The 12,958-nt window shown below is 46.8% G+C and overlaps 2 protein-coding genes across 3 annotated transcripts in view; both read right to left on the bottom strand.

Annotated features, from left to right (window-relative positions):
- The window catches only part of LOC308139615 (uncharacterized protein), a gene marked incomplete at its 5' end in the record, with an annotated part of 14,578 nt that extends 9,583 nt beyond the window's left edge, over nt 1-4,995 (bottom strand). The window contains one exon of the mRNA XM_080509078.1: nt 4,352-4,995. Within this exon, the coding sequence (XP_080365204.1) occupies nt 4,352-4,995 (644 nt within the window). The remainder of the gene's footprint in view (nt 1-4,351) is intronic.
- Nucleotides 4,996-7,578: 2,583 nt separating this feature from the next.
- ska2 (spindle and kinetochore associated complex subunit 2) lies at nt 7,579-12,872 on the bottom strand (the record flags this gene model as incomplete). 2 transcript variants are annotated; one of them, XM_080508720.1, is made up of 5 exons in its annotated part: nt 7,579-7,770; nt 8,022-8,096; nt 8,896-9,072; nt 9,690-9,782; nt 12,840-12,872. In XM_080508720.1, 5 exons carry the CDS (start codon nt 12,870-12,872, stop codon nt 7,729-7,731), a joined length of 420 nt encoding a protein of 139 aa, XP_080364846.1. In that variant the 3' UTR covers nt 7,579-7,728. The 2 variants fall into 2 exon arrangements, with proteins under 2 accessions (XP_080364846.1, XP_080364845.1); XM_080508719.1 differs by lacking the exon at nt 12,840-12,872 and adding an exon at nt 9,936-10,267.
- Nucleotides 12,873-12,958: the final 86 nt, after the last annotated feature.

The following is a 12,958-nucleotide window of genomic DNA, read 5'->3' as shown; positions in this document are numbered from 1 at the left end:
AGACACAGACAGACACAGACAGACACAGACACAGACACAGACACAGACACAGACAGACACAGACAGACACAGACAGACACAGACAGCAGGAGGAGAACGGAGAAACGGCGGTTCTGTTTGATAATAAAACGGCTTTTATTGGACGCTGCCATGGCAACAGAGTATCTTTAATCTGACTACTGGTTTGGAAACAGTAACGTGTTAGATTGCTAGTTACTGAAACCAGTGGTCATACAGAGTAAGGCTAGTTACTGAAACCAGTGGTCATACAGAGTGAGGCTAGTTACTGAAACTGAAACCAGTGGTCATACAGAGTAAGGCGAGTTACTGAAACCAGTGGTCATACAGAGTAAGGCGAGTTACTGAAACTGAAACCAGTGGTCATACAGAGTAAGGCTAGTTACTGAAACTGAAACCAGTGGTCATACAGAGTAAGGCGAGTTACTGAAACCAGTGGTCATACAGAGTAAGGCTAGTTACTGAAACTGAAACCAGTGGTCATACAGAGTAAGGCTAGTTACTGAAACTGAAACCAGTGGTCATACAGAGTAAGGCGAGTTACTGAAACCAGTGGTCATACAGAGTAAGGCGAGTTACTGAAACCAGTGGTCATACAGAGTAAGGCTAGTTGATGATAATGAAAGTGTTAAAGATGTTTGATAGCAGAACAACAGGAAGATCGTTCAAATCACAACCTTCAGCGTCCAGCACGTCGTCACGGCGACACATCTTTGTGTCCCAGCGTCAGCCTCCCGCCTCAGGCACATCCTGTTATCACCAAAATAAGACTTCTTCTCTCATTAGAATTGACCTTAATTTGATCAAAGCTCCCTCTGATGAGGGACTCTGGAGACCGTACCATACCATACCGTACCATACCATACCGTACCATACCATACCGTACCATACCATACCATACCATACTGTACCATACCATACCATACCATACTGTACCATACTGTACCGTACCATACCGTACCATACCGTACCATACTGTACCGTACCATACCGTACCATACCGTACCGTACCATACCATACCATACTGTACCATACTGTACCGTACCATACCGTACCATACCATACCATACTGTACCATACTGTACCATACCGTACCATACCACACCGTACCATACTGTACCATACCATACTGTACCATACTGTACCGGACCACACCATACCATACTGTACCATACCATACTGTACCATACCATACCGTACCATACCATACCATACCATACTGTACCATACTGTACCATACCATACCGTACCATACCGTACCATACCATACCGTACCATACCATACCGTACCATACTGTACCATACCATACCATACCATACCGTACCATACCGTACCATACCATACCGTACCGTACCATACCATACCATACCGTACCATACCGTACCATACCATACTGTACCGTACCATACCATACCATACTGTACCATACCATACCATACCATACTGTACCATACCATACTGTACCATACTGTACCATACTGTACCGGACCACACCATACCATACTGTACCATACCATACTGTACCACACCGTACCATACCGTACCGTACCATACTGTACCATACCGTACCGTACCATACCACACCGTACCATACTGTACCGGACCACACCATACCATACTGTACCATACCATACTGTACCACACCGTACCATACCGTACCGTACCATACCATACCGTACCGTACCATACCACACCGTACCATACTGTACCATACCGTACCATACTGTACCATACCGTACCATACGGGCCATACGTTTCCAGTAAGGGGAGGGTCTCAGTAAAACTGCTGCTGCACTTTTCTTCATTTTGCTTCATCTTCATCATGTGAAGCTCGTCTGACTCTTCCTCTGATCCACTGGGTGTGTTCAGTGACTGAACACTGGAGAGGAGAGGCTGGGGGGGGGGGGGGGGGTAGGGTAGGAAGGGAGGGGGGGTAGGGAGGGGGGGCAGTGAACCAAAGCCTAGCTAACATGACCATCAGCAGCTCAGTGACAAACTGCAGCAACCACAGATCCTGAACCGTCAACCTGCCTCCTCCTGACTGTCACCTCTGAGACGGGGGCCCCGGGAGGGGGGGGGGGGGGGGACATGAGGGGGGTGACAGACTCTGTCAGGGCGCTGCATCGTGTCAGCGGGGACCGGGGGGGGGAGTGGGGGGGGTGAGTGGGGGGGGGGGGCAGGGTGACAGAGTGTGTCAGAGCACTGCATCATGTCAGCGGGGGCCATGGGGGGGGGGGCAGGGTGACAGACTGTGTCAGGACGCTGCAGCGTGTCACTCTGGAACATCTTCATCCTCTGACAGTTTCTCCTTCCCGCCTCTGGAAACACGTTCTATTTATAAAACATGACCACACTGTGATCTGAGTCACCTGACAGGTCAGCTGACAGGTCAGGTGACAGGTCAGGTGACAGGTCAGCTGACAGGTCAGGTGACAGGTCAGCTGACAGGTCAGGTGACAGGAAGTGCCTCAGATGTGACCGGACGGCGGGGAAATAAAGAACAGCATAAAGGTTTGTGACCTTTATGCTCCGATCCTAAAAATAGAGTGAAGGGTTCCTACTCAACTGAAGCTACGAGGAGTAAGGCAGGGGGGGCGCCTTGCTTCCTGGAGGGGGGCCTCAGGGTGACCTTCAGGGACCTTCAGGGACCTTCAGTGACCTTCAGTGACCTTCAGGGACCTTCAGGCAAACTGCATTACCTCACAGCATCAAACTCAATCCTGGAACTGGAACTGGCTGCAGTGATGTTGAGGAGGAGGAGGAGGAGGAGGAGGAGGAGGAGGAGGAGGAGGAGGAGGAGGAAGAGGCAGTGCCATGAGGTACAGCGTCTTTCTGCCATGGCCTGTTGAACTCATTCCCATAATGCAAGTAATGAGGGCCCCCCCCCTCCTCCTCCTCCTCCCCCCCCTCCTCCTCCCCCTCCTCCTCCTCCCCCTCCTCCTCCCCCTCCTCCTCCTCTGTTGAAGGAACTGAGATATCATGACACTGACATGAAGGAATGTTTGTTTCTGTCAACGCTTCATTTTCTAAAGAAGAATTGACCCAGAAATATCAAATATCACAAAATATCAAATATCAAATATCACCATCATCAGTAGTTTACTTTTTTAGTCAAAATGCACTAGTTCAGATCCAGACTCATCTCATACGTTTAATATCTTCCAATATCAGACTTATTGATCATAACCAGCCGAGCTGCTGGTCCAGATGTTCCTCTGGTGGAACGTCATGCTGAGTCAGCAGAACCATGTTGTTATGTCATCGTCTCGTCTTCTAATGATCCAGAGGACAGAAGTGATTGATGATCAATGATCCAGAGGACAGGTTTGTTTACGTCTGCTGGTTGACTCAGTAACCGGTTAGTTAGTTAGTTAGTTAGTTAGTTATTATCAATCAGTGATTTCTGCTCCAGATTCTGTCTCTAGAACGTCAAACATTCATATTTATGGAGAAAACCACATTAGAACCAGTTCTGAGGACAAACACCTGAATAATTACAGTTTTATTTGTTTAATTCTTTAATTAAACTCCTGATTAGTTCCTGAGGTTTAAACTTGTTCAGTGACTTAGTTTATTGTTTAAGACGCGTCAACAAACTGAACATTCTAGTATTTACTGTCTTTATTCTCTGTTTGCTGCTGAAGTCCTCCAAAAGTAACTAAAAGTACTCTGGTACGTTACCTTTTATTTGAGTACTTACAGTAAGTTACTGATTCCATGACAGGTAACTTGTAACTGTAACGGATTACAGGACCCCTGGATGACCAGGAAGCTAGGCTCCGCCCACACACACTGTGTCACAGTGAAAGCAGGAAGTTCATACAATGGAGGGATTTCAGCATAAAAGCCTCGCGGCACCGTTTGTCTGGAATTAATGTCGTCATGTGATCCTGAATGGTAAACACTGAGTCCAGACCAGACCAGACCAGACCAGACCAGACCAGAACAGACCAGACCAGACCAGACCAGACCAGTCCAGACCAGACCAGACCAGACCAGACCAGTCCAGACCAGACCAGACCAGACCAGACCAGACCAGACCAGACCAGAACAGACCAGACCAGACCAGACCACACCAGACCAGACCAGAACAGACCAGACCAGACCAGACCAGACCAGACCAGACCAGACCAGACCAGAACAGACCAGACCAGACCAGACCAGACCAGAACAGACCAGACCAGACCAGACCAGACCAGACCAGACCAGACCAGACCAGAACAGACCAGACCAGACCAGAACAGACCAGACCAGAACAGACCAGACCAGAACAGACTAGACCACACAAGACCAGACCAGACCAGACCAGACCAGACCACACAAGACAAGACCAGAGGTGTATCGTCATGAGATGTATCGTCATGAGAGGTATCGTCATGAGATGTATCGTCATGAGATGTATCGTCATGAGACGTATCGTCATGAGACGTATCGTCATGAGACGTATCGTCATGAGGTGTATCGTCATGAGAGGTATCGTCATGAGATGTATCGTCATGAGATGTATCGTCATGAGATGTATCGTCATGAGACGTATCGTCATGAGGTGTATCGTCATGAGATGTATCGTCATGAGGTGTATCGTCATGAGGTGTATCGTCATGAGGTGTATCGTCATGAGGTGTATCGTCATGAGAGGTATCGTCATGAGATGTATCGTCATGAGATGTATCGTCATGAGATGTATCGTCATGAGACGTATCGTCATGAGGTGTATCGTCATGAGACGTATCGTCATGAGGTGTATCGTCATGAGATGTATCGTCATGAGGTGTATCGTCATGAGGTGTATCGTCATGAGGTGTATCGTCATGAGACGTATCGTCATGAGGTGTATCGTCATGAGGTGTATCGTCATGAGACGTATCGTCATGAGGTGTATCGTCATGAGATGTATCGTCATGAGATGTATCGTCATGAGGTGTATCGTCATGAGGTGTATCGTCATGAGGTGTATCGTCATGAGACGTATCATCATGAGTATTGTCATGCTGAAACTAATGAATCGTCACATGAAGCCGGAGCTTTAAGAGACAAACATGTTGACTGCAAACAACCTCACTTTTTCACTTTCTACTCATTGTGCACACACGCACACGCACACACACACACACACACACACACACGCACACACACACACACACACACACACACACACACACAGTAACTTACCTGACAGCAGCGCGATGAGAACAGCAGCCGACATTCCAACATTCAGCAGAAGAAAATAGAGACGAAGAGGCTGATTGTAGAATCCCAAGAGAGGAAGAGGAGGAGGAGGAGGAGAGGGAGGAGGAGGGGGAGGAGGAGGGGGAGGAGGAGAGGAGGAAGAGGAGGAGGGGGAGGAGGAGAGGAGAGGAGGATAGGAGGAGGAGGAGGAGAGGAGAGGAGGATAGGAGGAGGAGGAGGAGAGGGAGGAGGAGGGGGAGGAGGAGGGGGAGGAGGAGAGGAGGAAGAGGAGGAGGGGGAGGAGGAGAGGAGAGGAGGATAGGAGGAGGAGGAGGAGAGGAGGAGGATAGGAGGAAGAGGAGGAGGAGAGGAGAGGAGGATAGGAGGAAAAGGAGGAGGAGAGGAGAGGAGGATAGGAGGAAGAGGAGGAGGAGAGGAGGAGGATGATGAAGAGGAGGATGAAGATGTCTCCAGGACGCTCCACAGCTCACAGTCTGCAGTATCCTTCAGAGATGATCAGCACCACTGTCTCCTGTCCTGTCCCGCCCTGTCCTGTCCCGCCCTGTCCTGTCCTGTCCTGTCCTGTCCTGTCCTGTCCTGTCCTGTCCCGCCCCGTCCTGTCCTGTCCCGTGCTGTCCTGTCCCGTGCTGTCCTGTCCCGTGCTGTCCTGTCCCGTCCCGTCCCGTCCCGTGCTGTCCCGGGATTGTCTCCCTGCCAGTGAGGCTGCGGCCAGCAGCGTGTTTGAGCTGCAGCAGGAGAAGAGCGCCCTCTGCAGGCGGTCCAGACACACGTGTGACAGAAAGAAGACAACAAACCCTGAAGGACACCAGAAGTGTCCCTCGTCATAACATTGACATGTCCAGTGAGCACAGAAGACACTTATTTGACCCAACACTTTGTCTCTCCACACCAACTGTGACAGGAAAAGGTCCATGAAGGACCATTTTCATAATAAAATACCTGTTTATCTCTTCTTCTTCTCTAGTTGTCGGCTTTTCATTTAAAAAGTGGCACATCTGCAACATGTGGAACCAAACAGGTACACAAAGCACTGAAACCTCATCTAATCATGTTTATGTTTATTTATTACATTGACACGTCCAGAGATACAGACTCTGTTGCTTTCACAATAAAAGCCTGCAGTGTAAGCACTGCTCCCCGTCCACTGACGTCCTCACAACAAATAAAACCAGGCTTCACATTCTCACACCTGATCATCAGAGACAGACACGTGAAGACAGAGGACCTGCCAGCTGTTCCTCACCCCGCCACTAGAGGCTTTCTACCTCAACTTATCTACCTCATGTTATCTACCTCAACTTATCTACCTCATGTTCAGGGTTTATCTACCTCAACTTATCTACCTCATGTTATCTACCTCATGTTATCTACCTCAACTTATCTACCTCATGTTCAGGGTTTATCTACCTCATGTCATCTACCTCATGTTCGGGGTTTATCTACCTCAAGTTATCTACCTCATGTTCAGGGTTTATCTATCTCATGTTATCTACCTCAAGTTCAGGGTTTATCTACCTCATGTTCAGGGTTTATCTACCTCATGTTATCTACCTCAAGTTCAGGGTTTATCTACCTCATGTTATCTACCTCATGTTCAGGGTTTATCTATCTCATGTTATCTACCTCATGTTCAGGGTTTATCTATCTCATGTTATCTACCTCATGTTCAGGGTTTATCTACCTCATGTTATCTACCTCAAGTTCAGGGTTTATCTACCTCATGTTATCTACCTCATGTTCAGGGTTTATCTATCTCATGTTATCTACCTCAAGTTCAGGGTTTATCTACCTCATGTTCAGGGTTTATCTACCTCATGTTCAGGGTTTATCTACCTCAAGTTCAGGGTTTATCTACCTCATGTTATCTACCTCATGTTCAGGGTTTATCTACCTCAAGTTATCTACCTCATGTTATCTACCTCATGTTCAGGGTTTATCTACCTCATGTTATCTACCTCATGTTCAGGGTTTATCTACCTCAAGTTATCTACCTCATGTTATCTACCTCATGTTCAGGGTTTATCTACCTCATGTTATCTACCTCATGTTCAGGGTTTATCTACCTCATGTTATCTACCTCATGTTCAGGGTTTATCTACCTCAAGTTATCTACCTCATGTTATCTACCTCATGTTCAGGGTTTATCTACCTCATGTTATCTACCTCATGTTCAGGGTTTATCTACCTCATGTTATCTACCTCAAGTTCAGGGTTTATCTACCTCATGTTCAGGGTTTATCTACCTCATGTCATCTACCTCATGTTCGGGGTTTATCTACCTCAAGTTATCTACCTCATGTTCAGGGTTTATCTACCTCAAGTTATCTACCTCATGTCACATCAACTCTTGCAGCTCGGTGTGACGACAGCGTCAATCTGAAGTCTCTTTTAGAAAGAGGAGGACATTTATATAATTTTGTGTCACTTTATTGTTTTGAACGCTGAATATTTGGTTTCAAGCCGTCGACTCGGCAATAAAGGAAACTTGGTCACTTCTCATTTCCAATCCTGACGTCCTTCATGTCACATCCTGGAGTTTCTGCTGCGACGCTTCAGGAGTCTGAGGACGAACAGTAGGTTAGTGTCTCTTGTATATTGTGGCTCTGGTTGTTATGATCATCATCAGATGGCGTATATATGTTGGGTTATGTATGTGACTGCACAAAATGTAGGACATGTCACAGGTTCCAGGTTTTGACTTCAAGTCACTATTAAATCCCGACAGAGTCCAAACTGAAAATCTGTTTTTAATAGGAAGTCACATGGTTGGAGGACGGAGACAGACGGGGACAGTGTTGTCCCAAACCTCACCTCTGCTTTGATTCGACTGGACGCTGACCTCAGAGCAGCTGCAGCCTCCGTCTCCGAGCCGCTCAGGGACTCAATCTGAAGACAAGGGGGACACAATGAGGCCTGAAGGGACAAACCCAGAGAGACCAGAACAAACCCTCATGGAGGACGAGACTCGTCTCCAGCCGGCTCTCAGGCTCAGCAGCGACCAGCCGTCCCAGTGAAACAGCTTCTAGACCGACGTCTGCTAGCTTAGCATCACGTCTGCTAGCTTAGCATCATGACTCACTACACGAGTTAGTTCACCAAAGAACGTCGACTAACGGAGACAACGTCCTCCAGAACAGTCCACTGTTCCATTAAATAATCCTTTCATAAATAACTGTTGACCCCCGGCCCCCAGGAGGCGCCAGAGGAAATGAGAATCAGCATCTCAGGTGCGTCTGGTGGAGGCGGGGCTTCATCCAGGACGTCAAACCAGTCAGGTCATGTGACCCCACACACACCCAGTGACTCCACCAACAGCTGCTGAACACTTCACACACTCCAGGTCGCTCAGCATTCACACACACTCCATGGAGTTGATCAGAGAGGAGGAGGCTGCAGGGAGCGAATGCTGTGGCTGTAGAACATCGACACAACTGATCCACAGGCTCAGCGACAAACTGCACCAATACTGAGGAGTCTTCATGTTCCTGGAAGATTTATTGGCCAAAAAGAAGTTCCAGGAATATGAAGAACTCTATTCAGATGCATTACGTCACATTAAGAACATCAGGAATGAACTCAAGAATTCAGCTTCAGCTCGATATCGTAACCTGACAGGAACCTGATCTGAAGCTCTGCTTCGTCAGTTCACGTCAGCAGGTCCTGACGGTGGCTCTAGTGTCTGTACCTCCACCTCCGTGGTCTCCTGGAAGTGCTGGATCAGGTCCAGGGTCCTGGTCACGTTGCTGCTGATGGATTCCATCGAGAGCTTCTGAGCCGCCAGAATCTCTTTTACCCTCGAGCTCAGAGACGAATGTTTGGCCTTGATGGCCTTCAGCTTCTCCAGCATCACCACCGGGTTCACCTGCAGACACAGGCCCACCTGAAGACACAGGTCCACCTGCAGACCCAGGCCCACCAGCAGACACAGGCCCACCAGCAGACCCAGGCCCACCTGAAGACCCAGGCCCACCAGCAGACACAGGCCCACCAGCAGACACAGGCCCACCTGAAGACACAGGTCCACCAGCAGACCCAGGCCCACCTGAAGACACAGGTCCACCAGCAGCCCCAGGCCCAACTGAAGACCCAGGCCCACCAGCAGACACAGGCCCACCAGCAGACCCAGGCCCACCAGCAGACCAGAAATATAAATGTTCACCATTTATATTTCTGGTCTTTCTTAAAGTTCCTATTTCTATGATCTGTTATTTTAGTAATAAAGTTTATCTCTTTGAAGGTTCAGCAGAAACTGAAGCTGCATAAAGGATTACTTCATAGAGTACTTTTCCCTTAGCTACTTAGTTACTGTCCTACGGCTATTTTGTTTTTCAGTTGTTTGACTAATATATTGTTAATTTGTAAAACATTTTCCTCTTCAATTCTCGATGTTGCTACTGAAGGATCATCAATCAGAACACGAGTTGAAACTCACTTTAAATTGGTTTTATAGAGTCGGAGGAAGTAGAAGTTGTGATTCACCTCGGAGCCGGATCGACTCTCGGTCGTGTTGTTGATGAAATCCAACTTCAGACGCTTCTCCATGTATTCCAGGTCGGCTTCCGACTTCACGAACTGGAACGAAACGCAGAGTAAGAATATCACAGACCTCAAATGATGCCTTGTAGGCTGAACTGTGTTTTCACAATAAAAGAAATCACTCTCAACGGCTGAACCTTAGAGCCATAGACAATACATGACATGCCGAGTTGTGCTAGAGGCTTTTACTTTGAAAGTGAAAGCTCTGCAGCAGGTGCATATTCCCATTGGCAGTTTGACTCTCTTGACTCAGTCTTCTCAGTTGAGAACTCGTGGTGGTGCCCCTCTTTCATCCATCCATCCAGTCTTCTGCCTCCAGGGGAGTCCTGGAGAACTCGTGGTGGTGCCCCTCTTTCATCCATCCAGTCTTCTGCCTCCAGAGGAGTCCTGGAGAACTCGTGGTGGTGCCCCTCTTTCATCCATCCAGTCTTCTGCCTCCAGAGGAGTCCTGGAGAACTCGTGGTGGTGCCCCTCTTTCATCCATCCAGTAGCAAACATCAGCACGTCTCAGTTTGATGACAGCTGATTTCATCGTGCGCCGACGTGACTCAGTATTGCAGTTCTCAGATGCTTTGACAAAACTATTGCACTACTAGTTGTCTGATACAGTCGTGCAATGAAGTCAGAGCATCTGTCAACAGCTGGAATCGTTCCTCAGGAGAACTGATCAAACTGTTCCCATCGACCGACCGTCCAGTTTCACTAATCACGGCTCAGGGATGGAGAATATTTTCTTAAAGAATCGAATATTCACGCCTTGGATACATTTAATTTATAATCTCTGATTAATCTTAGTTAATCTGATTAATCTCAGTTCACTTCCAGTCTCATTAAACTTGTTCTTCCTTCAAGCAGCACAGCTGGAGACGAGTTCTATTGTTCATTTGTCTGCATGTGTCGTGAGAATAACGACTTCTGTGTTGAGGATGAAGAGTTGTGTTGAAGAAGAGTTGTGTTGAAGAAGAAGAGTTGTGTGTTGAGGATGAAGAGTTGTGTGTTGACGAAGAATTGTGTTGAAGCGTTTTGTGTTGAGGATGAAGAGTTTTGTGTTGAAGAGTTGTGTTGATGAAGCGTTTTGTGTTGAAGAAGTGTTGTGTGTTGAGGATGAAGAGTTTTGTGTTGAAGAGTTGTGTGTTGAAGAAGCGTTGTGTTGATGAAGAGTTGTGTTGAAGAAGAATTGTGTTGAAGAAGAAGCGTTGTGTGTTGAGGATGAAGAGTTGTGTGTTTGTGAAGAACAGTTGTGTTGAAGAAGAAGTGTTGTGTGTTGAAGAAGAAGAGTTGTGTGTTGAGGATGAAGAGTTGTGTGTTGAAGAAGAGTTGTGTTGATGAAGAGTTTTGTGTTGAAGAAGAGTTGTGTTGAAGACGAAGAGTTGTGTGTTGAAGAAGAAGAGTTGTGTTGAAGAAGAAGAGTTGTGTTGAAGACGAAGAGTTGTGTGTTGATGAAGAAGAGTTGTGTTGATGAAGAGTTGTGTGTTGATGAAGAGTTGTGTGTTGAGGATGAAGAGTTGTGTGTTTATGAAGAAGCGTTGTGTGTTTAAGAAGAAGAGTTGTGTGTTGATGAAGAGTTGTGTGTTGAAGAAGAGTTGTGTGTTGATGAAGCGTTGTGTGTTGAAGAAGAAGAGTTGTGTGTTGAAGAAGAAGTGTTGTGTGTTGATGAAGAGTTGTGTGTTGAAGAAGAGTTGTGTGTTGATGAAGAGTTGTGTGTTGAAGAAGAAGAGTTGTGTGTTGAAGAAGTGTTGTGTGTTGAAGAAGAAGAGTTGTGTGTTGAAGAAGAAGAGTTGTGTGTTGAAGAAGAATTGTGTGTTTATGAAGAAGAAGAGTTGTGTGTTGATGAAGAAGAGTTGTGTGTTGATGAAGAGTTGTGTGTTGATGAAGAGTTGTGTGTTGATGAAGAGTTGTGTGTTGATGAAGCGTTTTGTGTTGAAGAAGTGTTGTGTGTTGAAGAAGCGTTGTGTTGATGAAGAGTTGTGTTGAAGAAGAGTTGTGTTGAAGAAGAAGCGTTGTGTGTTGAGGATGAAGAGTTGTGTGTTTGTGAAGAACAGTTGTGTTGAAGAAGAAGTGTTGTGTGTTGAAGAAGAAGAGTTGTGTGTTGAGGATGAAGAGTTGTGTGTTGAAGAAGAGTTGTGTTGATGAAGTGTTTTGTGTTGAGGAAGAGTTGTGTTGAAGACGAAGAGTTGTGTGTTGAAGAAGAAGAGTTGTGTTGATGAAGAGTTTTGTGTTGAAGAAGAAGAGTTGTGTTGAAGACGAAGAGTTGTGTGTTGATGAAGAAGAGTTGTGTTGATGAAGAGTTGTGTGTTGAGGATGAAGAGTTGTGTGTTTATGAAGAAGCGTTGTGTGTTTAAGAAGAAGAGTTGTGTGTTGATGAAGAGTTGTGTGTTGAAGAAGAGTTGTGTGTTGATGAAGAGTTGTGTGTTGAAGAAGAAGAGTTGTGTGTTGAAGAAGAAGTGTTGTGTGTTGATGAAGAGTTGTGTGTTGAAGAAGAGTTGTGTGTTGATGAAGAGTTGTGTGTTGAAGAAGAAGAGTTGTGTGTTGAAGAAGTGTTGTGTGTTGAAGAAGAAGAGTTGTGTGTTGAAGAAGAAGAGTTGTGTGTTGAAGAAGAATTGTGTGTTTATGAAGAAGAAGAGTTGTGTGTTGATGAAGAAGAGTTGTGTGTTGATGAAGAGTTGTGTGTTGATGAAGAGTTGTGTGTTGATGAAGAGTTGTGTGTTGAAGAAGAGTTGTGTGTTGAAGAAGAAGTGTTGTGTGTTGAAGAAGAAGGGTTGTGTGTTGAAGAAGAAGAGTTGTGTGTTGGAGACGAAGAGTTGTGTGTTGAGGATGAAGAGTTGTGTGTTGAGGATGAAGAGTTGTGTGTTGAGAATGAAGAGTTGTGTGTTGAGGATGAAGAGTTGTGTGTTGAGGATGAAGAGTTGTGTGTTGAGGATGAAGAGTTTCCAGTAAAGCAACAAGCAGGTGAGCCTGACAGAAACGCGGGTTTTCGAAGCGGAAAAGGGGCGGAGCTTCTGCGCGTCACGCGGCTGAAGTCGTCGATGGCGGACGAGCTGCGGACGATCTGCACGGCGGCAGAAACGACGGAACACGAAAACGCGATCTTACCATCGCCTCCAGCTTCTCCACCGTGGACTCCATGTTGAAAAGCGCTCGAGCTCAGAGCCCGGCTGTGATTGGTCACATGTCGGGAACAGACACGGCTGATTGGAGAGTTGTGTGCTGGG

This window comes from Blennius ocellaris (assembly GCF_963422515.1).
Source record: "Blennius ocellaris genome assembly, chromosome: 14".
Lineage (NCBI taxonomy): Eukaryota > Metazoa > Chordata > Actinopteri > Blenniiformes > Blenniidae > Blennius > Blennius ocellaris.
Note: the sequence above shows the minus strand (reverse complement) of the source record. Positions and strands in the feature narration are given on the sequence as shown.